The sequence below is a fragment of the Homarus americanus genome, unplaced genomic scaffold, assembly GCF_018991925.1.
Source record: "Homarus americanus isolate GMGI-L3 unplaced genomic scaffold, GMGI_Hamer_2.0 scaffold32583, whole genome shotgun sequence".
NCBI lineage: Eukaryota > Metazoa > Arthropoda > Malacostraca > Decapoda > Nephropidae > Homarus > Homarus americanus.
In genome coordinates this window covers 11,604,514-11,632,473 of record NW_024713129.1, presented here as the reverse complement: position 1 = coordinate 11,632,473, position 27,960 = coordinate 11,604,514, and the positions used below count along the sequence as shown (strand labels likewise).

Here is a 27,960-nt window from a genome sequence, read left to right as displayed (position 1 = left end):
ATCACCCTAAGAGTGGTGACGGGAAGTGAACCCTTGACAGCTTAATGGTTGGCTGAACAATTACTCATTCGTGACACACGGCTCCAGAAGGATTGCCCGAAAATTAGGCATGAGCTTATTTCACCTCAATATTAACCACCCTAACCTAACCCAGTAAGAGGATAAAAGTAAAAGAACCCCACCCCAGGTAGTGTTAGGGGTAAGGTGATTACAATTACTAATCTTGCAATAAGCTGGGGAGCCTAATCCTGGCTAGACTTACCTGTAGCGTTTTTATGGTAAATTTTTCCTTTATATTGAAAAGGATAGGGTAGGATGCCAGCACTGCCAGGTGGAATGGAGAGTTTGCCCGGTGCGTTAACTGCTTTTGCATCTGTCCTGCATTTTTAAGTCACAAAAAACATCAAAACTCCATGCACATGGTTATTATATCAAAATGAGTTCACACAAAAATGTGTATCTGTGTACTAATCATGCTAGCTTTTATGATAACGATATCCATAATTATTTTTTCTTTATTATTATGAATATAACAGCAAATTTAATTTTGGTTCTGTATCACTTTCTCCCAACGTTCTACTACGCAGCAATAAAGAATAGGCCAAATAGGTCTTATAAAAATAGAACAGAGACAAAACAAAATCCTTGTTCTATTTAGTAGTTGAAAAATTTTGTGGAAACTAGAGATGAATACAATCTTGCTTTGAATTTTGCAATAAAAGGATAAGTTTCAAAGGTGGCGGGGGAAGGAAGTGACCCGCCAGATGGCAGGTGGATCAATGTTTACACGACAGCAGGAGGCAGGATGGCAGAGGGGTAATGGCACCTTCTTTATTACTAGTATTTTATACCCATTTCTTTTTATACCAATGACCAAAATAATATGTCATTGAGACTACATCCTTCGTTGGATTGTTCTCATAGAGTTTACCAATTTTAGGAATTGAAATCGAGGAGAATAGTCCAGATTTATATGGAGGTTACTTACATACGTTGTTGATGAATGTAGATGTAGTGGAGCTGATCAGCCTCTGAGAACCAAAACTATATCTTCTATAATCATTACACAACACACATTTGCTAGGTGTTTTGTAGTACGTAGATCATTGTATTTGGCACAGTCAATTGTTTAGGTTTTATGCAATCTAATGTTTTTATGTGCCTAATCAGTCTTCCACCATTGTTTGTGACATTAATAGTTGTCACCGTGTTCATAGTAAATGTGGACTGAAGGGTGGAACTACTTTGGGAAGTTAAAGAGATAAAAGGTTACTAAATTATAAAGAAATGAGACATTAGGAGGTTATGGTGATTTCTATCGTGCAATTATCTTATGTTCATGGTTTATAGATGCAGTAATTAGGTTTATGTAGGTTATTTCTGGATGTAGGTGATTCCAACACATAGATCTTTAGGTTGGTTGATATCAGAACTTCACAACAAATTAGCATGTCACTATTTATTAACCAGTTCGTGGCAAGATATCTGCTATAACTATTACACATAATTAGTTTTATTACTGATTTAACTGATGTCACCTGTCCTATATAGAACAGTATCTTATAACAGAATTAACAACTTGTATGTTAAAACCTGTACAGCATGGTGGGTTATTTTTTCTGAATTCAATTAAGAATGACCATTGTTTTTTAGAGTTCAATTTATTCTTCAGATGTTGAACTGTATATATAAGTAATAGATTAATTCTCTCTCCATCCATGCAGCTGTTATCAGGATGGATCAATTGCCTTATTTTATGGGTAAGGAAACTTGAGAATAGTTATGTCATATGTGTTCAGTTGTTGTTAATTTTTCTGTTGAATTTAGAATGTTATATCATGGTTCACTTAACTCCATCACTGCTGGAATGTGATTTCTTTAGTAGGGTGATGCTGGTACAGGTTAATTTGTGTTGTTTTTATCTTAAACCAGGAAATTGTGTAAAAAACGAGAATTTTAATAAATTTTAAGTAAAATGCAGAAGAGAACTGACAGGCTCTTGATAAACTAACAAAAACATATTCCAAAACAAGTAGAGGACTTCAAAGTTATTGAAGCTAAAATCAAGTGAAAGTGCAACATTGGCATAGATGTGTGAGGTTATTTTAGGTTGCTTCCTCCACTACCTTCTAGCAATGTCCAGTCAGTGAGCCACTTAAAAGTAAGCATAGTACATGTAACTATGCATGTGTATGATACTGTATCTAAAAATTAAGAGATTTCGAGAATCATTAAACTGTAACTTTAAAGTTTACATAAAAAAAAAAATATATATATATATATAATTTTTTTTTATACAGTATAGAATATCAGTATCTCTTATTTGAATTACAGAAATGTGGCAGTTAATGTTTGGTTTATATTTATTTTATTTATACATATATGTAACCCATCTAGTACTATGTTTTGTTTTGTTTTAGATAGGAAATAATTTATGGTGATTTGTATATACTTTACTGTACAGTCCAGATACAGTACTGTACCACACTCTACATCATTCTGTAGAGTTAAGTTGGTATGACTGGTATAAAGGATCTCATGAAGAGAAGGAGCCCCTGCTTATTTTACCTGATGATTGTACGTGCTTGTGCTAACCTAACCAAACTTAACCTAACATCCATATTTAGTATTAGTATGTTTAATCATCTTGTGAAATCAGCAGGGGTTTGTAATCTTCACGAGATATTACTGTAATTTGTTTATGAATCATATTTCTCTGGGCCTAGCAGTTTTAATCTTGTGTCCACCCCGTGCAGAAGTGGCGGTGAAGGGAGCTGGTGGGGGTGGATCCAGAGTACCAGAGATAAGGTAAGGCTCAGCAGCAGGTGATTATGAAGAAAGATTTCCATTTCTTACAAACCCCAAAGGTACTCTTGTTAGCATTGTATAACTTACCATATATTTTCATGATTTACTGTACCACCTTCTTTTGGGGAGAAAGGAAGTCTCTCTTGCTATGGTAGTGGCTCTTTCCATTGTTAAAAAGTACACAAGTTAATTATAGACAGTGAGTGAGTGAGACTAAGCTTTCAAATAGTCTTAAGTTATTTATGTATTGGCGAGTCACTCTATAAGAAACCAGAACTTTGTATTGTGGTTGGTGGCTAGTCAAATGGGCCCTAACCTAACATAACCTAACCTTTAGTTTTGAGGCCCAGGTACAGGGTACCCCACTCCTCAAGGTGAGGTTTGAGCCCATTTGATCAACACTCAAATAGTGTGTATGGATGTGTTAAAATATCTTTTGTTAGTTTATTATTTGATCATAATTATACAGCTTAATCCCTGCCATGTAATAATGAGGAAATCATTAAAATTAAATTATTTTTTAAATATGGTAAAACATCGATGAATCGGACTTCAGTATACAGAGTATTGGAATTCACTTTTTTCGGACTCCGAGTTGCTCTGGTCACCTGAAAAAAAAATCCACATTTTTAAGAAATGGGGAAGATTAATAGTACTTATTAAGTGGTGGTAAATACACTACAACAGTATTTTTTTGTGATGATAAATTCCCAACTGTACTGTACTAATTTACTAAGTGTGAAGACAGACATTGTGGTAAGCCAATCAGTTGTTTGCTTTTTGTAAACAAATGACTCATGGTTTTCAGTGTGGGATTTTTTTTTTTCAGGAAAGCTGATTCTTTTAGGATAATATTTTATCAACTAGGTACCAAATGATCCTAAATTATATGAGAATTATGGTGAAATTACATAAAGCAGTGTTAAAGGAATCTTGGGGGAGATAGGGAGGGAGCACCCACTCATGCTAACCCCCCTTCCCCTCCCTCTGCTCCCAGGTACACACTCATCTTTCACATACAACTTGCCCCTACACTTATTTGTTCTTTTTATATCTTTATAGTTCTGTCCAGTATACAGTTTACTCTGTGTTCATAAGACATATTCTGTGGTTGCTTACGTATAACAATTTACAGTAATTAATAACCCAGTCGATGACAACAGTTGTTGACAACCAGACTTATATGTCTGATTTTCAACCCAGAGAGTTCTGTTTCATATTTTGTATTTTTATTGTTGATGTAATATTCTTTTAATAACCTTGTTATACACTTAAAGACCTTAGTTGTTGAAGTGCAGTAATAACATAACATCAGTTGATTTTCTTTAGACAGTTCAAATAAACAGTGCTATCTCCAACTCTCCCCCCCCCCTCCCCCCCCCCATATATATAGTCAGGGGTTTTCAGACTTTCACATTTTTCGGACTGGGGTCTGCGCCAATTAGTCCAATTTATCGAAGATCTACTGTAGTTCATGTACCAAGACATTTAACTCAATAACTATGGTACTGTACTATACAGAAATCAAGGGTACAATATACACCAGTACTGTACAGACTGGACATATGAAATTTAAGATTTTTCTTGAAATTGAAGATGTAAGATTTACAAGCCATATAAAGTAAATAAAAACTTTGTTTATAAGTACAGTATGTGAAGTGAGGAGGAGTGTAAGTGACAATGCTGAGTACTGTTTGTTGTGGTAACAAACAAAGAGGTTGTGGTAGTGCAATGGTGGTTTTTTGTGGTGCAAAGTGGGTGGTAAGCCCATACGTAGGTGGCGAGCCAGGCTGTGGTGGTGTGGGTGAGGGTGGCCCCTCACTCTAGACAAGAGCATGATTTTTTGGCACACAGCTTTAAAATCATGGTACAAGATTCTAATTTTCTTAAGGTGAAAATGGTAGTTTTGTGAGAAATCATCTAAAGGTGATGATAGCCATTTAAGGGTTAACCCTTAGACTACAGCTATTGGAAAACCAGCTTACTCAAAAACACATGACAAAATTTAATCTTTATGAAATTAAAGATGTGCATGCAAAATAATAAAAATGAATAATTTATTTATATTTTTATATGTGGTGGAGTGTTTTAGTGAGAATGAGGTACTGAGTGATTTAGGGGAGGAGCTAGGGGTGACGGGGGTAGACTGTCATTGATGGCAAAGAGCATGCATCTTCCATGATGACAAAGGCATCCGAGAGAATGGCCTCATACAAGGGACGTCACAGTTTAAAGGTTAATGAATAGAATACAGTACAAAAATGTTCAGTGATTTTTTTGCAGTAACAATTTGAACTGGCCCAGAGATTAATTTAACGTATCTTTTTATTTTTAGTTCTATACAGTGGTCCCTCGGTTAACGAGCACAATTCGTTCCAGAAGGTTGTTCGCTAACCGAAACCATTGTTTCAATGGGTTTTTGGGTAATTGGTTCCAGCTCACTGAAAATTACATACAAACGAAAAATAAATGCAGTAAAGTACACTTACTTTGAGGTGTGCATGTAGAAGGCTCCTGGTTGATGATGATGATGATGGGAATTAGAATGGGGGAATGGGGGTGGAGGAGAAGGGAGAAGAGAAGACATTGGGGTGGAAGAGAAATCACCCGATGCCGCCATTTCACCCATAAAATTTTAGTTCACTTGGTGTAATTCAACATTGTCTTTAAATCAACACTGCACTGCGCTATATATTATCAATATGTATAATATATTTCAAAATGACCAATAATTTGACTGAAAACACAGAAAAAAGCGTTTATGTTGAAGAGTCAAACAAGATGTTCCTTCCTCTGAACTGGTAAACAAACTGACGCCAAGCTTGGTGTGTTGAGTGGCTGTTTGGTGCGCATAAAACTAGTTTTCTGTACAGTGACCCTGTTTAACGAACACCTCGGTTAACGTAATTTCGATTAACGAACTGCCTTCCATAAGGATCTTCAATTCGGTTAACGAAAAAAAATTCGCTTAACGAACTTCTTACGAACCGACCTCAACATGTTTTCGCTTGCACTGACAGGGCAACCAGCTTTAGTATCAGTCCGCCAATACATTAATCGGTTCTAGGGCTTAAATTCCTTACTATTTTTGTAAATATCAAGAAGTTTATGCTATTCAATAATTTTAAAAGTTTAATATTCAATTTTTTAGTCATTTTAACAATTATTGAACAAAATTGAAGGTAAAGTGACTAGTTTAATGCGCGGCATCCAGCCTCTTTACACAGCAAACAGGCGTCAGTCTCTCTCTGTTTTCACTGGAGGTAACATCTTGCTTGAGACTCTCTTCAACTAAACGCTTTTTTCTGTGTTTCCAAGCAAATTATTGGTCATTTTGAAATATATTTTATATATTGACAATATATAATGCAGTGCAGCGTTGATTTAAAGAAAATAATCTTGAATTAAACCAGAGAGCTAAAATTTTATGGGTGAAATGGCACCATGGGGTGACTTCTCTTCCACCCCAATGCCTTCTCTTCTTCCTTCTCCTCCACCCCCATTCTAAATCCCATCATCATCATCATCATCCAGGAGCCTTCTACATACGCACCTCAAAGTAAGTGAACTTTTCTACCATTTTTGTTGAATTTAGGAAATTTTCGGTGAGCTGGAACCCAATACAAACCAGTAGTTTCGATTAACTGGAAACAGATTCCAGGATATGAACGACCTTCTGGAGCGGATTGGTTCGTTAACGGGGGCACTGTACTTCAATTATGTTCAATAATTGTTAAAATGACTAAAAAATTTAATATAAAACTTTTAAAATGATTGACTAGTACAGCCTTCTTGGTATTTACTAAAATGGTAAGGAATTTAAGCCCCATAACCGATTACTGGATTGGCGGACTAATACGATAGCTAGTGAGCAAGCGAAAACATGTTGAGGGGCGCTCGTAAGGAATTCGTTAATCGAGGGATTGCTCGTTAACCGAAGTGAAGAATCTTATGGAAGGTAATTCGTTAACCGAAATTTCGTTAAGTGAGGCGCTCGTTAACCGAGGATCACTGTATACAGGTACTGTACTGTACCACATAAATTCACCCATTGTAACCCTGTTCTATAAATTTTGCTTGAAGCAATTCTTTGAACAACTTGTACTACTGGTAATACTGTAATAATTTTTTGTGTTGTTTTATGTAAAGTATAATTGTTATCAAGGTTTTTGCAGCTACTAAATCACCTTTGCTGTAAAAAAAAAATACACGTCATAGATATTTTTACCCGCTGTGTGTGTAGAATATGGTGTTCTATATACTGTATTGTACTGTACAGTATTTAGGATCCATGGTATTCGAATCAGGTAAACTTTGCCATGTACAGTCCAGTATTACTCAAATTTATATTATAATGTTCACAGATTTTGTTTTGTTGGAGCACAGGACTGATGTACAGTACCTTTGACGTAAGAGATAATTTAGGGAAATACAAGACGGGTGTTTGTTAATATTAATGTTGACTGATTGATTCATTATTTTTCTTTTTTTAGTTTATCATTTCTATCACTTATCAGCCTATTAACCCTTTAGGTGGTTGGTCTATTCTTTGTTATGACTTTCTTTATCCATTGATAATACAGGAGTAAACCAGAGTACAGTACAGTACCTGAAGAAGGGTGTTTGGTAGTGTCACTTTGGGTAACACTTCTCACATCTGACCCTCGGGACACTGTACTGAGAGTCATGCATGCTATCACTAAACCACTACTGTAGTGGGATTTTGTATGCTGTACAGTAGTACATATTATTACATTCGCTTTTTTAACAATTATCAGAAGTAATTTTTATTTAAACTTAACATGCCTTTTTTACAGGTGATATCTCAGTCATCAGAAGTTTTAGAGTTTGTAAAAAAAGACATAGATGAGTTTACCAAAGTTGTGTCTGAAGAGGCGTCATCAGTGGTGTCCTCAACAGCCAGCACACTCAAGGAGAAGCTCAGGGTGAATATTCAAGCAAACTTGTTTTGAAGTACAGTACAGTATTATCTGTTGATGCTGTGCATTTCATAAATTTCTTTTCTTTTTTATTAATAAACTTAATTTAGCATAGTGGTTTGTAAGTTTATAAGTGTTTAAAGTTAGATTTTGAGTATCATTTTGCATTAATAATTGTTTTTTGCATATCTGATTTACATTTTCGGCTTTTTTATTAAATTGTTACCAATCATTGTTAGAAATGAAGTACAGGTACAGTACTGTATACACATTTTGTAATGGAATGCTGTCATTTAAGAGCATTGGAATTTTTTCTAGCTTGATGAAGACGACAGCACAGCAAACAACATGAAAAAGAGTGTGAGTGGGTTCCTAAATCACGTTGCAGAAGTTTTCACTCCTCCACCAGATGATGCAGACCAAGAGGCTATTGTGATTCGCAACCAACAACCCGTCATATTAAATAGACTGCAGGTAAGTTTTTCAATGAAATTTTAGTACAGTAGTCAGGAAGTCCCTGCCCATTAGCCTTTTATTGATTGGAAGAGGAACTACCAAATTGGGAAGGTTTCTTTGGTGTTTTGATGACAGATTAACAGTTCACACTTGTTTATTCCCATTTCACAAAATTGAAAATCACATTTATACATACAACTGTATATGTGGTTTACTTTTTCTCCCCAAATTTTGTTTATACCTGGCTTGGCAAAGATTCCCATGTGTGTGGATGCATATCACACTTTTCATGTTTCTTGTGCATAATGCATCAGGGAAAAACATCTCATGCAGCAGAATATACCAGGAGCTTGTTATGTGAATGCTTTTGTTCTATAGTACTCATGGAATTGATGTCATCTTTTTTGCCATTAATTACATCTTTCCCAAAGCATTCTTCCTGTTTTGCTAAACAAGAAAGAAAATCTTGTTAAGAAGGTTAAGTTGAGGTTGACACTAAAAAAAACTAAGTTAGAGATATTAAGAAGTCTTGAAAGTGATGAAAATGGCGCATAGAGCACATATACACACCAAGTGAATGAGTCAAGCATTTTGGAATTCTTTGAACTGTTAATATTTGTTTGTTGTTAAAATAGAGTTCACAAAATGTCCTGTTTAATCATGCTACAGCGTTCATTATTTTGCATAAATTCTTTCTCTTTCCCACTTGTTTGTCACATGTAATTCATAGGTGTTTGGGATGATTTTAATGTGAACTGTCTAATTGTATTATTCAATACAAATATGTAATAATATTGGGATATATTTATACCAAAAGACCTGACCACTGTGGTGGTATCGTCAATCAGACACTGACCAACCGTTGCCCGACCTCTTCTTTGTGATGTTTTATTTGGCATTTCTACAAATTGTAAATATAATAAATCTCCCTTTATTTTTATAATACTGTAATAGTTATATTACATTGTAAAAGATACACAAGTTTATACAAGGGAATAAAACTAATAAAACTTGGGATATAGTCAAGACTTGTTTAAGGTGAAGTAATATATTAGGAGAGCTTCATTACAGAAGACATGTTATGAGTTAATGATTTAGAAACAACAAATACACAGTACAGTACTGTACCCCACCAAAATTATATTCTCATAAATGACACTTGTTATTTTATATTAGATACAAATTCTTTCAATATTGCCTCATGAATTTAAAATTATTTAAATAATTTTTTAATTGAAATGGCCATTTATTGTGCTGAAAACATATTTATGCCAATAAGATGTGCCATGATATATGCCCTTGGAACTGATCACCATGGTGTCATTGTAAATGAGGGCACTGAGCAGTCAACTTTCAGTGGATGGTGTTTATTAAAAGAATGTAATCTACAATATTAAACATCCTGGAATGATGTTTGTCAGCTTTATTTCAATATTTAATGACTAATTTGATGGTCACCTACTGGTAACTTTACTTCTATAAAACTCAATTGGAGTAAGATTCAGTAAGGGTAATTTTGGTTGTAGTATTTGCTGACCCCAGTTAAGAGCATTTGGGGAGAAAAAGTTTAAACCTTGATGAATTTCCTTTTCTGTTCTCTTATGTCATAACAGCTGGGAAACACTGTACATATATCATAAAAACAACTCTTAGTACTGAACATTGATATGGTTTACCATCTGAATGACATTGTAGAAGACTCTTAAGGCAGTAAATGTTTTGATAGTCTGTTATTTGTTGTTCACAGGCAGCCATATATGCAATATCTCAGGATCCAGCCACCTTTCTGACAGACCCTGAGGGAGAAGAACCACAGTACGAAGCCTGGTTGACGACCTTCGACCTGGAGTCCCGACAGACAGAGCTCTCTGACCTCCTTGTTAATAACCAGCCTCTTAGACATCATTATACCTCTCTTGTTCCAGCCCAGGTAAGTTTCTTGGGAGTTGGTAAGAATGTGAAGGGAACAATTCTTCTCATTGTCTATAATATTTCTGATCTTCATAAGCTAATCTTACTTTACATTTATATACAGTAATGTATTAATTTAACATTGAGGTAGAAGGGGTGGTATGGTGAGGCAAGGCTGCTAGTATTGTCTGGCAACTATCCTCTGCTCCTGGGGATAGGCAGCAGCAAGAGTTGTTCTCGGTGTTTTGTGTCTCATGATAATTATTTTTTCTGTTTATCCGTAATTCTATTTTACATTAGTGTATGATAAAGAAGGTTGTATTAATACTTAATCTACTCTTAAAACAACTGTGTCTTGGGGATGTTGATGTAGTACATATACTGTACAATTTAATCTGAGATAAAGTACATTTGTGTTAAGTGTTTTTAACAAATGTATTGATGTGTTTCAGGTGTCTCATGTGGTATTTTGGCATCACTATTTTTATAAAGTCCATCGATTAGAAGCAGCAGAAGCTCGACGACAGGAACTCAAACAACGAGCTAACAAAACTGCCGATGACTCAGAACTGGTATGGGATGAAGGTAAGGAAAAGTTTTACTGCCTTTAACTTCACTTCAAAATGTGAAATGTGATGTGAAGTATTTTACTTTTGGCAACAACTTGATCTGTGTAAACTGGAGATCTTACTACTACCGTATATCTCGGCTTATAAGACGGAATTTGAACATTAAAAAAATCTGCCCAAAGTTAGGGGGTCGTCTTAATCACCAAGTATAAAATTCTTACCTCTTAAATATTGCGTGTCAAGAGTGGTGATGGAAACATGGTAAACCACTCACAAAGTCCTACCAGGGAAAGTGACCTTGACTGTGACCGCCTGTAGCTATTTTTAGCCGTCCTTGTGTTCGGAGGTGGTCAGTAATGCATATCTGTATATTTACTGATCATAATACTTATCTCCTATAAATAATTAATTTAAAATTAATTTTTTTACAAAGAATATTCAGTAAATGACTGCGTTAATTCTTGAAACTACCGACAGTGGTAAATTTAGGATATAAATGATGAACAGAAGTCACTTCATGGAGTCATGGATTCGGAGTTTGGTCCTTAATGATCACCTACCAGTTATAATGCTAGCCTCCCTTTTTCGCGATACAAGTATATAAATTAAAGAAAATACTTGCAGTGTGTTTAATGTATTACAGTATATTATAAATAAATAAATAAACAAATAAATCGGCAAATCTATTTTAAGTAAATGGAAATATTTTACTCACACCAACATTAGTTCCAATTAAATAACTGCCGCTTAAGTGAGTCACTAGTGTACACCAGCCGGTATAATTTGATGCCAATACTTGAAGTGAATTGGCATTATTTTAAATAACCAACAATAAATAAATGGAAAAAAGATCAAAGGTGAGAAACATTATATTGTATGTATGTTGTGTTGTCAAAGGAAGAGAAACAATTGAAACTCTGCAATTGTGTGTAAATGAGACAGAAAGATAAATCAGCAACCTAAGACTTGGTCACAATTTTCGTGATGCCATATGGAAGTAGGGTCTACCATTAGACAATACTGTACATTGTGCTTCCAATATCTTCCCAGGCAGTAGAATCTCCCCATTTGGTAGCTGCCTAAAACTTTTAGTAATATTACTTTGATACAACATGATAAATTAGACAAACAATGAAAATAAACAAACAAAAGTTATTTACCAAGACCTCTCTGAGAACAGAGGGATGTAGGGGGAAGGAAGGAGGTTGAGATAAGACAGCTATTTATAGCCTGTCTTTGTGTAGGAAGTCGACCACACTAGAAATAATTAATTTTATTATGGTAGTGTTGTGAGGATGTGTGAGTGGTGTGGGGGGTTGTGGTAGTGTTGTGAGGATGTGTATGTGGTGTGGGGGGTTGTGGTAGTGTTGTGAGGATGCTGTAAGAGTAGTGTGGGGGCTTTGTGGTACAGTTGTGAGGATGTGTAAGTGGTGTGGGAGGTTGTGGTAGTGTGAGGATGTGTGAGTGGTGTAGGGGGGGTTGTGGTAGTGTTATGAGGATGCTGTATGAGTAGTGTGGGGGCTTTGTGGTTCAGTTGTGAGGATGTGTGAGTGGTGTGGGGGGTTGTGGTAGTGTGAGGATTTGTAAGTGGTGTGGGGGTTGTGCAGTGGTAGTGTTGGGAGGATGCAGGTATGAGTAGTGTGGGGGCTTTGTGGTTCAGTTGTGAGGATGTGTGTGGTGGGGGTTGTGCAGTGGTAGTGTTAGGAGGATGCGGTATGAGTAGTGTGGGGACTTTGTGGTTCAGTTGTGAGGATGTGTGAGTGGTGTGGGGGTTGTGCAGTGGTAGTGTTAGGAGGATGCAGTATGAGTAGTGTGGGGGCTTTGTGGTTCAGTTGTGAGGATGTGTGAGTGGTGTGGGGTTGTGCAGTGGTAGTGTTAGGAGGATGCGGTATGAGTAGTGTGGGGGCTTTGTGGTACAGTTGTGAGGATGTGTGAGTGGTGTGGGGGGGTTGTGGTAGTGTTGTGAGGATGTGTGAGTGGTGTGGGGGGGTTGTGGTAGTGTTGTGAGGATGCTGTATGAGTAGTGTGGGGGCTTTGTGGTACAGTTGTGAGGATGTGTGAGTGGTGTGGGGGGGTTGTGGTAGTGTTGTGAGGCTGCTGTATGAGTAGTGTGGGGGCTTTGTGGTACAGTTGTGAGGATGTGTGAGTGGTGTGGGGGGGTTGTGGTAGTGTTGTGAGGATGCTGTATGAGTAGTGTGGGGGCTTTGTGGTACAGTTGTGAGGATGTGTGAGTGGTGTGGGGGGGGTTGTGGGAGTGAGTCATAACCACACACCACCCTCAACACACTACCTCTTTCCTGCATCACCATCCAACACTACCAACGTGCAACACACCTGGTCACCTCTACATTATTAACACCTATACTGGAGTTGATTGGGATCATGTGCTGTGTACATCGATGTATTTCTGCCCGACACTGAATACGTCATCAACCTCTAGGGTCCAGGATAATATTAAGCCCTGGCACGGTGACTCCTCTCTCTTAAAGTGCATTAAGGTGATTGTATTTGGCGTCATCTAATCCCTAACTTCATAATGGAGTTGTCAAGGCTTCACTGTAATTACAATCTCCAGTTTTTTAGTTTCGTTTATTCAACTGGTATTATATCTACAAGAGTTATTTAACCAGACGTGGACATTTCTTTTTGTAAAGTCATATGTAGTATGAAATACAATATTTCAGTATATGAGTGTCATGTTGAGATGGGAGTGGTGACATTAGTGGGGCAGCTAAATGCAATTTTTCAAGAGAATCATGAAAATGGTGGTACAAGCACCAAATTTGGCATGGTAATTCTCTAATGGTTACTAGTCAAGTCTGCCTGATTGGCCATTTAAAAATTCAAGATGGCGACCATTTTTCAAGGTGACCGCCATATTGACCTTCAAAAGTTGATTTTTCTTATAGAAATTGATGTAGTTGGTCAATCTGGGTGATCTTGGTGTCGATATGTATGTTTTCAAGCATGCTTAGATGATTTTTTATAGTTTTAAGTCCATTGTAACATTTTTATCCACATAAAATAACACTTTTAGTAAAAAATATAACAAAAAAGAACTTACTAAAAAAAAAGTACGGTAAACAGTGGGAACACAGTCCCACCACCGAGACGAGGTAACACTCCCACCACCGATCGTCTCGTGTGAAGCAAGCATATAAATTAAAGAAAATACTTGCAGTGTGTTTAATATGTTACAGTATATTATAAATAAATAAATAAACAAATAAATCGGTAAATCCATTTCAAGTAAATGGAAAAATTTTACTCGACACCGACATTAGTTCCAGTTACCGGTAAATAGCAGACGCTTCAGTGACGTCACTAGTGTTTACACTACACCAGCGGGTAACATTTGATGACATTACTTGAAGTGAATTGGCCTTATTTTAAAAAACCAAGGATGGTTGGTAGAGGACTACTGAGTCAGTGGGTAAGTGTCACATTTGGGGTACTGGTCTTATACAGCGAATAGAGCTCAAAAACTACTTTTTAAATGGAAATTTGGGGGGGCCGTCTTATGCACCCCGACGCCTTATAGGCCGAGAGAACACAGAATTTTGAGAACATTACTGGTTTTTAAAACATGAGAAATGAGTGTGAGAATGGCTCTTGCTTGTAGACAAGTAGGGATAGTCTTCTATGTACAGTTCAGTTTGTAGTTTTTGGGGTAATCAGAAGTACATTTCTTTCCGTGAAGTAGTGTTAATTATTTACTAATTACTTTTAATTAGTTTACAATATTTTATCAATTTTCTTTTGATTGTTGATGTTTTTTTGTAAAGCTTCAACCTTTTAGCATACATTACTTTAAAGTAGTCAGTTACCATTAACCCTAACACCATAACCACCACAATATTTGTAACTACAGTAACATCTCCATTAGCTGGAACAATTGACGTAGAACATTTCGGGGTTTTTAGAGATTTCCGGGTATTGAGATAAAGTCTCTTATCCCGGAAAAAATTGCACGTCTATGGATTTTTTCTGGGCATCGGTGAATGCTTCCACATCTAAACTACACCTATGGCATGAAGCACCATTGCTACGGAGGCTTATCTGCAATCGGAAAGACACAGAATGGTGTTTATTATACAAACACTACTGTATACGTGCAGTATATTGTAAATAAACAAAATAGGCAACTGCATACATTTTGCTGTACTCACAGCAGATGCTGTTATCTTGAACTTGTAATACAGGCAGGCCAAATGGTGATGTGATGATACAGGATGGCCTGCCTTTGTCCTGTACCATCTACTGTAGCATGTGTTACTAACTGTCACTCTCCTACCCCTCAATTAAGGAGGAATGTACATGCACTGTATACTGAACATACACCCTCTACACACTGGCCTACATTAGGCATACACTGTCCACTCTGCTGTGGAAAGTACTGTATGTACAATACTTTCACACTTACTGAATATAAAATACAGTATATGTAACTGTCATCACTTTACACTTTAATACTGCTTTAACAGTATTCTTGGCAGATTGTATGGTACAGTAATGTACAATAATGCACAACACAGATCGTATGTGAAAACAGCAGTGAGCGAGCGAACAAGCTTGTACAATGGGAGCAGACAATGAACTAAGAGTGTCATGATGCTAGAGTTTGAGGAGATTGGCTGCTAGATACATTAGCCAATCAATGGAATCTCATGCAGTCATATGAAATTAGTAGCCAATTGTAGTGCATGAGCACTCTGAGCCTACCCACCCGTGTGCTCAGTACATGTCAGCACATGATCCAATCACTCGGAAATTCATTTGAATTCCTGGAATGGAGAGATTTTCCTTGGAATTCTATAATTTTATTTTCTGAGTAATGGAAAGTTCCAGGATCAAAGATTCTGTGTAACAGGAATATTACTGTATTTGCATTTTTGGAAGAATAAACAATGTACGTAATTGAAACAAACAGTTCATACTGGTAATTAATAAGGTATGTTACAATCCATTTCATATACTGTACTACTACTATTCTGTATTAGGTTTTCAATGTTTTACATGCCTCAGTAATGCTCAGTACTGTATGTTCATGGTATAATGAGCATCTTGCATCTGAAGAGTTATGTTTGTAGAACAAGTCTTCTTTGTACAATTATCCTTCTTCCATTATCAATTAGATACTGAAACAGCTTTATCTGACTAAGAAGAAGAACTCACAATAACACCCATAAGTCCTCTCAAAACTGTGTTCCATTATTGGTAAGTTAAGGTATTACCTGTAGTAGGAAAATAGGAGTACTGTACATATTGAAAGCTTTGTAAAATATGTTTTTGAAATTTTCTAAAAGTATATTTTGCTTCAGTTTCTGCTTCATTTTTTGTATTGAATTATAAAGGATGATCACGTTATTTCATATAAAATAGACATGATAGGTACTATGGTCTGCTTAGGTTTCTTTTAAACAAGAATATAACTACAATAATGTATTTTAAGTGGATTGAGACTCATGACAAGTGAAGAGAAAAACCATTCACAATCTCTGCCAGTAATAAATTTAAAAGAATAATTTTATGGTGGGAAGCAGCTGTTAGTGAGAGCATTCACTACAGTATTGTGGTTAGGGATTAGTTGCTTTGTCCTCTGAAAGGTTCTGTATACATTAATGAGGAATCAAGAGACTTCATATAGGAATGGTAGTTGACTAAAGGAAATATCTAAGAAAAGTTGCTTCAGTATTAATGTATCGTTTGTCATTTCATGTATTTAAATTAGACAGATGTTCATGGTGTTTTCAGGCACTTCATTTGCTGTGTCTAAATTCACCTCTTGAAAAGCCATTAATGCCGGGTAAATGTTCGGTGAAACAGCATGAATGTTATTTTTTTTCCGGAGATTGAAACGGTTGACTTTAGTTGCCCTGAATGAATGGTGATCTGTGTTTGCAAAAGTTAACGATGAGGTAGGAGGAGCATGGTAGAAAAATGAGAATGTGATTGTTAGAATGTTTATGTATGTATGTCACTCATTCTCTTAGCTTTATACTTATAGAGTTCAAAAAATGTGTGATGATCCTTTGTGTATGAATGTTTTAAAGTAAAAAGAATATTATCACTGGAGGAGTGGAAAAGAAATATGGTATAACCTGATAATTTTTATGCCTTCCATACCAGTACTGTTGTTGGTCATCCTCCCAACAATTCCATGTCTTAGAATGCATGGTTTGCTATATGTACAGTACAGCACTACTCTTTATGACAAGAATATTTTGTTATTTACATACAGGTATATCATAATTACACATAATTTAAACACCATATTGCTTATGCCACAAGCTTCTTACCTGCCACATAAACTTTCTTCTCTGAGATACATTTCAGCTTGACTTCTTTGTCTCATTAGTTCTAATACCTTTGATATTTTATGTATTTATCGGATAAGTCTTCTTTATGTTGGCAGTGTATGTAGCCATTTTGTATTCTGTTTTGGAAATATTTTTGTGCTTTTTCCTTTTTTGAGCAACATAAAAGAGTATATGACCTAAGAATTTTCTTGCCTTACATTAGTGCTCATGAATATTAGCAGTGATAATGTAAAGCATTTGTAAGGTAAACATAGCTGGCATAGTAACAGTAGTTGGTGTGCTGGTGCCCCTCCCTGGCAGATGAGGACTTTGGAGGGGACGTAGAAATACCCGAGGAGATGCAGGCCCGACTACTTGAAGACTACCAGCGAGAATGTGAAGAAAAGGGGAAGACAATTTCTGATAGTGAAGGGAAACTAAAGGACACAACTGATAATCTTGAAACAGCAGACAAAGTTGTGGACTCAGTGGTAACAGAGAAAGATGTAATTTCTCCCAAAAATAGCTCAGATACAAAGTCTGATGACACTTCCACGAAGGGCTTATTAGAAGAGCTCAAAGTGGATTTAACTAAAACTTCAGATTCCACCAGTAAGCCCTCACCCTCATCAACAGGTAAATTGATGTGTTTCCACTCCTCGTGACGCATAATTGACTGATAAACCCTCTCCCCATCTTGAATTTAGCTCATGACAAAATGCTATTTTTTAACACCTTTTGCCTGAGATTACTTGTGACCACATGCAAGGTGTCAGATTGGTAGTTGGTAATCACTTATTTATATTTGTTTATGTCCTTCAGATACACATTTTGTTAAAGATTTGTTTGTTATTTAAATCTGTAATGTGTTTGGTTTAAATATTAAGAACAGATCATTTGACTTTAGTAAGATGTTCTCACTCTTGACCTTCAGAAAAATTAGTCTATCTTCAAAGTTTTCTGCTTTTGTAATTACTGAAAACAACAGTTCATATTTTCTAAAAGAAATTATTGTGATGATGTCATAATTACTAAGACACAGAAATTAATTGTTCATTATTTCACAAGTTCTATCTTTTACTAGACTTTTAGTTTCTAAATTTAATACTTTTTAGCTTCGAATGTACTAAATATTACCTCAGTAATGATTTCAAAACCGGGTAAAAAAAAAATCACAATAATTCACCATTGAAACCTTATGAAGTTTTGGCTGAAAGGAATTTTTTTAATACAAATATTTATAAAGTTTGGAGAGTGTTTTTTAAGCTGTGCATGCCTATACTAAGCTTTGGTGATGGCTTATGGAAGATCACAGTCTGAACCTGCTTTAGAGAACCTTGTAGTTTTTAATCATTATTATATATTCCATTGTTTGTTTTTTTGTGGTTGATTTTTGGTGATTTGATTTTGCATTTCATTAATATATTTTTGTGTGTGAGTGCCCAGCAGTGTGAAGATTGCACAAATATCCCTTACTCTATACTGTAAGTGGAATTTACAGAAAATGATGAATTCTCCACAAAGTTTTAAGATATAGGCCATACCTGTACCTAAAGTGTTGATCAAAGACACAGCGTCAGTGCTTGAGATTATGTTGTAAATAATTTATGCATTTTGGATTATTTATGAAATTTACTTTCATATTCTAGATAAACATATTCTAGCCATCTTCTGTCACTTTCTACTCATGTCTTGCAGTATTCTTTCCTATTATGTTCTCTTTCTTCAAGGAGTAAAAGTAATAGACCTGCTAAAGTCAAGGGAAAGAGAAACCTTGAAGAACGGAGGAAAGTGAGAGGGGGAGGAGAATATTGCTAGACAGTACATTTCATATGAAGGAACCACTGATCAGCAGTTTGGGGTTGTTGACCTGTAAATATTTGGTGCTTGTAGAGTTGTCATAACATAACCTTGCACGTAATATTGCTGTGGGTCAACAGGAGAACCTTGTATACTCTGTGGGTCAACATGAGAACCTTGTATACTCTGTGGGTCAACAGGAGAACCTTGTATACTCCATGAATCGACATGAGAACCTTGTATATTCTGTGGGTCAACATGAGAACCTTGTATACTCTGTGGATCAACATGAGAACCTTGTATACTCCGTGGATCAACATGAGAACCTTGTATACTCCATGAATCGACATGAGAACCTTGTATATTCTGTGGGTCAACATGAGAACCTTGTATACTCCATGGATCGACATGAGAACCTTGTATACTCCATGAATCGACATGAGAACCTTGTATACTCCATGAATCGACATGAGAACCTTGTATATTCTGTGGGTCAACATGAGAACCTTGTATACTCCGTGAATCAACATGAGAACCTTGTATACTCTGTGGGTCAACATGAGAACCTTGTATACTCCATGGATCAACAGGAGAACCTTGTATACTCTGTGGGTCAACATGAGAACCTTGTATACTCTGTGGGTCAACATGAGAACCTTGTATACTCTGTGGGTCAACATGAGAACCTTGTATACTCCATGGATCAACATGAGAACCTTGTATAATCTGTGGGTCAATATGAGAACCTTGTATACTCTGTGGGTCAACATGAGAACCTTGTATACTCCATGGATCAACATGAGAACCTTGTATACTCTGTGGGTCAACATGAGAACCTTGTATACTCCATGGATCAACATGAGAACCTTGTATACTCTGTGGGTCAATATGAGAACCTTGTATACTCTGTGGGTCAACATGAGAACCTTGTATACTCCATGGATCAACATGAGAACCTTGTATACTCTGTGGGTCAACATGAGAACCTTGTATACTCCATGGATCAACATGAGAACCTTGTATACTCCATGGATCAACATGAGAACCTTGTATACTCTGTGGGTCAATATGAGAACCTTGTATACTCCATGGATCAACATGAGAACCTTGTATACTCCATGGATCAACATGAGAACCTTGTATACTCCATGGATCAACATGAGAACCTTGTATACTCCATGGATCAACACGAGAACCTTGTATACTCTGTGGGTCAATATGAGAACCTTGTATACTCCATGGATCAACATGAGAACCTTGTATACTCTGTGGGTCAACATGAGAACCTTGTATACTCTGTGGGTCAACATGAGAACCTTGTATACTCCATGGATCAACATGAGAACCTTGTATACTCCATGGATCAACATGAGAACCTTGTATACTCCATGGGTCAACATGAGAACCTTGTATACTCCATGGATCAACATGAGAACCTTGTATACTCCATGGATCAACACGAGAACCTTGTATACTCCATGGATCAACACGAGAACCTTGTATACTCTGTGGGTCAATATGAGAACCTTGTATACTCAGTGGGTCAACATGAGAACCTTGTATACTTACTGAGAGATTCTACTAATACGGGTAACTGATTTCTGTTACCCAGTGAATATTTTTGCATATTTGTCACTGTGGAGGATATGATATTAATAGGATGATAAATTTTCCAGCTGCTGTTGTAGATAAACAAGGTTAAAGAAGAGCATTAAAAGGTCTCCCAGGCCATTAGTTGTATCACATAGTCCAACAAACGAGGAAAAAGTATGTACAGTAAGGGAAGTTAGATGAAAATATAGAAACTAGGAATAAAATAACTCATATTAGGGTTAAAAAGTATGTTAACCTAGATAAAAGAGAGAATGAAAGGAAGGGAAATAAGGTGAAAATTATAAAATAGCAGCTGATGTAAGATGTTGCTGATACAATAGGTCATAAAATATGGCTACAGAGATGTGGCTAAACAGAGATTCAGCAACTGGAGAGATATGGCAGAAGTAAATTTAACTTTCTGATATGTACAGTCTGTACATCCCTATGGATAGTAATTCCTTAAATAAACGGAATTTTCATTTGTTGTTGTAATGTCAAATACACTAACTGCAATTTTTCCTGCATATGATGTGCTTGTAAGCAATTGTGATCAGGACAGGTCTTACACCATCTACTAATGTACACACACAACTGACTCCTCATGTTGTTGTTATCCTGAACAAATAAACATTTAAGTAAATTCAATACGTACAGTAGACCCTTGCCATTTGCGGGGGATGGGTTCCAAGAAATGGTGCGAGTTGGCAAAACCGCGAATACCAACTTATACTACCTTAGTGCACTACTGTATACCTATACTGTACCAAACAACTTACCAGCCGCGGCAGCACTCGTCTCCTCTTTTAACTTCTTTCATAATAAAACTTTCTTTGTCAGAGTCATCACTGACTTCTGCCTTTTACATTTTACTCCACTAGCACTGACACTAGGCAGTCTTTTAGGGACCATTTCACACAAAAACACAAAAGTTTTGAGAGTACAACACGAGATGCTGCGTGGGGTGACTCGTTGTGCTGCAGGAAAAGGCTTGCAAGCTAGCCGCCGTAGCCACCATTTGTTTGCCACGAATCGTCGAAATTGCGAATTGCAAACTCGTGAATGGCAAGGGTCTACTGTACTTAAAAAAGTTAATACCCCATACTGTAATTGAAAGTTCCTCATAATACAAGGTTTGATTGCATGAGTTAGAACCAGAATTCTGTTTTGGTAATACTGTAGAAAAATTTATGTACTGAAACATTCTACTGCTCAAATCTCTCTAAAATATTAGGCACGTACTGTATTATACAGTACAGTATATGCATGTAGTACAAGTAAGGTAGTAGGTTAGAGCAGTGATTAACTCTCCATAGTATCATGCTGGTACCTGGTTCTCTTTCTGTCCTCCAATGCATGGATAACCTGGCTTGGATTTGTTATGGTATCCAAAGATTATTATTATATCTGACCATACAAATTACTATAATTTTTTCATTTGTAAAATGGAACTTGTTTAGAAATTTAATAACATTATTAAGTTTTGTTCCAGTCTCAAACTACTGATCTTCCAGCAGAAAGGGATATTGTCAGAAACATACACAAATGAGACTGCTAAGTCTTTGTAAATGTTGTCCGGAGCTTTGGTCTTTAGAAATGCATGTGTATTGTGTGTGTGTACCGGGGTACAGTATATGATTGTTTTTGTGATTCATCAACTCTCCACAAAAACTTAGTATGACTCATTGTATTGTTCTAAACCTTTTAACAAGCTGTGATTATCATCATTTTTGTTGTAGAGATTCGTGTATGGTTAATGTACTTGGGTATTTTGTTAAAATGTAGAAGAGTGTAGAATGAATATTATTTCTATTTTAGAGAGCAATGAAGATGAATGGGAAAAGGTTGATGCTACAGATGCTGCAAATTCTCAGGCTTCTTCCTCATCCAGTAAGAGCACCAAGATCGAAAAGTCTGATGAGCAGAAGGTGAGTTTTAATGTTGAAGAAAATGACTGCTATCATTAAGGGATTATGTCAAATGTTGGAAGTTGGCACAATGCTTTTATAAAAACATAGGTATGAAGAAAATGTTCATAATTCAGTATGTTTATGGCCTACAAATCAGTGTTCTGCCAGCTTTAAGTCTCAAAACTTATGCAAAAGTTTAAGTTTATTGGGGAGAAATATAATTCCCAGCATACCTAAGTTCAAAGATGGCATTAGAGTTTTTAGACCAACAGACAGGTAATTAACAGCTTTACAGCCAATCCAAGAAGTATGGAGACCCAGGTGTCCAATAAAATATGAAGTAACAGGCAAAGGTGCAAGACGTGTATACCTGTGGTTATCGGTATGTACAGTACGGTATTGGTTGGCCTGCTCCATCTGTGTTCACATAATTGCATTACACAAGTGATTCCATATCTATTATGCAAAATATATACGCTACAGTATGGTTCATTAACATAAAAGTACATAATTCAATACATTTGCAATCAGGCATGGGGCTGAAGCCGGCTTCGTCCTCTGGAAGCTATGATTTTGGGACTGGGCTTTGGCATCAAAGCTTGGTATAACACCAGCTTCGAAGCCACAAGACTGGCTTTAGATTTTCATGTTTATACAGACACTATTTAGATCATATTAAATATATCAAATTGGTGGTGGATCCAAGGCAGCACAGTTTTGACCTGGCTTGACAAGAGACATGGGTGGTTGTGTTGATGCTGAAATTACTGGCCGGCATGTCGATGACCAGTGCCAACACTAAGAATATGTTGTCACAGGTAATCAGTTCAGAATCTCAACCCCAGGTATTGCCAGGGAGGGTAAGCTTTGGGTGAGGTCAAGTCATATGTGAGTTGGCCATGTGACCTTGATCTGACCTTTTATGAACTGAGATCCACACTGACATCACAAATTATCCCTGTTGGTCTATTCTCACAAGGACCTGACCCAAACGTTGGAAGTGATCAAAGATAACAAATGGCTGCCTCTGGGATTTGTGATTGTAAGTTACTATGTTTATGTATTAGGGGTAAAATAAATGTGGAAAGATAAATTGTACTATAAATAACCTTTTTTTTTTTAGCCAATAGGGAGAGTCAAAACTTACCCCAAGAACAATCAGCTTATCTTAAAGCCTTGCTGCAACTTAGAATACCATACATATTACCATCAACATAGGGTAATACAGTTCAGTATATTATACAAATAATGATGTTAAGATTTCATGAAGCCTTGAAAAGCATCGGCTTCAGCTTCATGACTTTTTGTCTGGCTTTGGCTTCATGACTTTATTGTCTGGCTTTGGCTTCGTGACATTCCAATGGCTTCGTTCCCATGCCCGTTTGTAATATATGTTAATAAGATATATGACTTGCTGGTGCATATGGTAAAGTTCACACACACACACACATCATCACATAACAGCAATCTGTTACTTATACTTCAGCTTAATCCTCATATTTCATTGGTACTGATAATAGTGATGTAAACATGACTACACCGTTGTCACTATGCTGTTGACTTATTGATAGTAAGTATCATAAAGAATGGATCTAGTTCTTCATGTGTGTAATGAAGTATCTGCATTGTAATAATAATATTAATTACCAGTTCACTGAAAGAGCATGGCAGCCACAAAACTGAAAATATACATTTACATAATTTGGGAGTGGGTCACTTGATTGACAAATAATATACAAGTAACATAAGTGATACAAATATGATATATAATAACTATGTGGGGAGAAAGGAATTTTAACATAGTGATAGTGCAAAAAGGTAAGATTGACTGGGATTAAGCTCATTGGTTGATTACGAGTTGTTGATAATATTTACAATGGTTGGGACTGGGCTGTTCTTATAGCGATCAGTACATGCTTGCATGGACTGGATGCAATTCGCGGATGAGGGATCTCGGGTGGAAGTAGGAGCCGGTGTCGAGGATGGTGCAGTACCTTCTCGCCAAATTTGCAGTGAGGTCGTGGTGATGGTCAGAGAGAGTCGAGAGGGTCAGTGTGTTGAGCGCTTCTTGATATGTGGAGTAGGAAGAGGAGGGAATAATCTTGCATGCCATCTTTTGCACTTTTTCTAGGTGTTTATGTTGTGTGGCATTTAGGGAGGAAGACCAGGCAGGAGAGGCATAGGTAAGCTTGGGAAGTATGAATGTTGAGTAAACACTGAGGAGCTTGGACTCAGGAACTCCAAGGGACTTGGTTGTATCATGCAATATTTAGCAAGAATGAGAAGCACATAATAGCATATAATAAAGGCTGATAATTATTTAATGCTTATTAGTCATGTGTTTGAGAACAATATAAGTATTTATCTGGCTCACTTTCATGTGGGAGTTGTGATGACATAATTTTGGAATATGGACACGTGTGCATAATATGGTTATGCTTATTAAAAAAATTAAAATATTCTCTTATGGCCATAAATAGGATTATGGTGCATATAATATTGTTTATCAACACATTTGGTTATGGATGGCAATGAAAGTCAAACTCAATAAGAAAAAGGCCAGCAAGACAAGGTAAACGCTATGATCACTGAAAAAACAACCTCATTTATACACATTTTATCATATTACATTATCAATTACTGTACCTCAGCCATATCACCATCAGATACTTGAGAAAAAAGTTCTTCCATCCTGTGTGGGTCCTTGTGGACGACTGGCTGTGTGCACCTACAAGATCATCTTTGAATCAATGATTGAAACCTTTATTCCATATTTGAACCTCATAATGTATTTTCTATAACCCTGAGGTCAAGATACTTTTTGGATTGGCTGTATGTACCTAGTTCTTTATACCAAGAGTGTAATCATGTTAACACACGGAAGTATTAGAAAATATTGTACGTATAAAAAACTTGTATTCATTGCTGATCACTAAGGCATTCAGCTTTCCTTGGGGTACTATTATTATTTTAATATATTTTTCTACTATACTTCAGAGTGAAGACTGGGAAAGCTGGGATTGAGGAACTGAGACTGTAAGGGGTGCTCTTCTGACTGACACAAAGGCCATGTACTAAACTTTTTTTCTGAGAAAGTTTGTTGTGTGGCCAGCCTTGTTAATACTTTCTCTAGGGTCTCATCTTTTTCTAATCATGTAGTTTTCTTTGATGAATCATCATTAATCGTTATCAGCTAGTTAGTGTTCATGTAGTTTATGTTTCAATATTAGCACATTGGAATATTTAGTTATATATATATAGTGTGAAATATATTTAGAATGTCATTATGGTTTGTTATTTCTCTGTTTTCTCAGAAACAAGGGATGTAATCTTTGCCTCTCTTGGCTCACATATAAGGGATGTTATCTTTGCTCTGATGGCTTATTCTTATTTTAATTTTCTATCATGGATCAAACAAAGGACAATCCTTAAATGAAAAATAATGCATTACAGTTCAGTATATTGAAACAAAGACTTAGTGAAGGTTAGTGGTTTTGTTTAATCGGTGAACCTTATTGTCATCAGCATCTGTATGAGTGGAAATGAACATATAGTAGATTTTAATTTTAATAAAATTGCAAATTTATCTAAATTGGACTCGGTCTTTAATACAGTCAATGGAACTTAGCTCTTTAAAAAACACTGGTAGACATTACAGTAATATGTATAGACCTGTTTAATTCATCCACTGTTTTGAGTTTGGATGTAAAATTTGTTGTTAGTTACTCAGTTACTCTTATCTGGTATTAACATATAATTGTAATGGTATATCTTTAAATTTAGTTTTATACTACATTTAGCTTTTAGATATACCAAACCCTAATAGAACTTTATATAGAGAATATATTTTAGATTGATTTCAAATTTATGTGCATAATGTTATTTGTCACTTGGTAGTGAGAAATATGATAATTCATGTTTACACAAAAAGTTGCACATACTGTAGGTTTGTACTGATGGTGTAGGGAAGAAGTATAGCGTTCTTTTACCTTGGGGCAAACAACATAACCACGTATGCAAAGGAATGCTTATAGGTTTCTTGAATACAGTATATTGGTATGTATTGGTAAAAAAAGAAGCAAATTCTTGTACCTTGTGGAATATTAGTTTTAGACTTTTTACAAGATGGTTGGAGCCGATAACTTCTTCCAGTATTGAAATATATCTTGCCATCCTTAACTTCGTTCTGATTGATTAGCATAGCTCCAAGTTATGTATCACAGCAAGTTAGGCTTTCTTTCATGAAACAATTAAGACATAGCAGTGAAGAGTAAAACAAACAAAAAATGTTGGTTATGGCTTAATGTTTGGGCTGTATGCACTTTGGCACTGAACAAGATATAAATCTTGAAGTTTAATTGAATTTAAATATCCACCTGTATTATAACTTTTTAAATTATAGTACTCTGCATTAATTGCTCATTGCTGTCATGTGCCTTCTTTCATTTTTTTGGGCAATCACTATTAACTTTTCAACTTATTGTGTATAATTCCTTTACAGTATCTTCAGAGTGGATGCTAATAGAGTGGTGCTTGACCTTGTTGGTTGCACTCAGCTATAATAGCTTAAGAATAATGGATGGAACCTCTGCTTATATATTTGTCAGCTAAAGGTAACATCACTTAGGTTGTCTCCTACAGCTTTATAGGGTAATAACTCCCAGGTGAGATGGGCTAGGCGAGTTCAAGGTTTTAGCATGACAGTGACTGCTTCAGGAAGCACCAAAGACATTATCAGTCCTACAGTGTTGCATAGCTCTGGGATCAAAGTTTTCGCTTCTTATGAGTTGAAAGTGTATAGTTTTCACTAGCTAAGGTACTGTCTTATCTCTACAATAACCACAAAGATCTGCTCATGTTGAACCTGTCAACAACTAACCCTTGACACAGACCAGCAGAAGGTGTCCTTTCCAGCTATTTTTCACCTCCTTTATCACTAATTAATGCACGTAAGCTCTCTGCTAAATGCTCGTAATGTTTTCTTATAACTATTATTTGAATATATTAGACCACAACATAAGTTTGTTATGGTAAAGGGTTATCTTAATCATTTCCAGTAATGTAAATGACATTAGATACATAGTCTTGAACTTCATTTGTAGCCATAGTAAAATTTTACTCTCATTGCTTTTGTGTGAATTCTTGGCCAAAATATATTAGAACTATATGCTGTGTGTAACATTCACCATATTAACTCTCTCTCAGCTTCAATACGGTGATTGACATTTTTGTCATTCTACATTACTCACAGTTGTTTTGGCATTTTTCACTTACTTTCCACATAATTCTCCATTTCATATACAAGGTAAATTAGAGTAATTTGTACTTTAATTATCTGTTTTACAAGCATATAAAGATATTGTAATATACATTTTCTGGGATTTTATTAGTTTTAGTAGGTAAAAAAATAATTTATACAAATATAGTATATTTAATATATCTATGGTTTTGCATAAACTAATGAATACAACCTTGGATCAATGCAAGAGCTGCACTACTTGAGGAAGGAAATGTTATTACTGTATACATTTCCTGTTATTCCAAGACTTGCTGGTCAGTGAAGGTAGTGGGAAAACTGTAAACATTGACACTTATCATTAAAGGATTTATAGTAAAATTTAATTTTTCTTTATTCCTGAATTGAATATTGAAAGGTGGGTAACCAAACTGGTGC

The 27,960-nt window shown here is 36.1% G+C and overlaps 1 protein-coding gene across 2 annotated transcripts; it reads left to right on the top strand.

Moving 5' to 3' along the window:
* The first annotated feature begins 758 nt into the window (after positions 1-758).
* LOC121867274 (BSD domain-containing protein 1-like) lies at positions 759-27,903 on the top strand. Of its 2 annotated transcripts, XM_042367152.1 has the most exons (10): positions 791-816; positions 1,725-1,760; positions 2,757-2,808; positions 7,626-7,754; positions 8,067-8,222; positions 9,952-10,134; positions 10,568-10,700; positions 17,305-17,619; positions 22,195-22,304; positions 25,284-27,903. In XM_042367152.1, exons 1-10 carry the CDS (start codon positions 806-808, stop codon positions 25,308-25,310), a joined length of 1,152 nt encoding a protein of 383 aa, XP_042223086.1. In that variant the 5' UTR covers positions 791-805; the 3' UTR covers positions 25,311-27,903. The 2 variants fall into 2 exon arrangements, with proteins under 2 accessions (XP_042223095.1, XP_042223086.1); XM_042367161.1 differs by lacking the exon at positions 1,725-1,760 and having other exon boundaries at positions 759-816.
* The last annotated feature ends 57 nt before the right edge of the window (positions 27,904-27,960 follow it).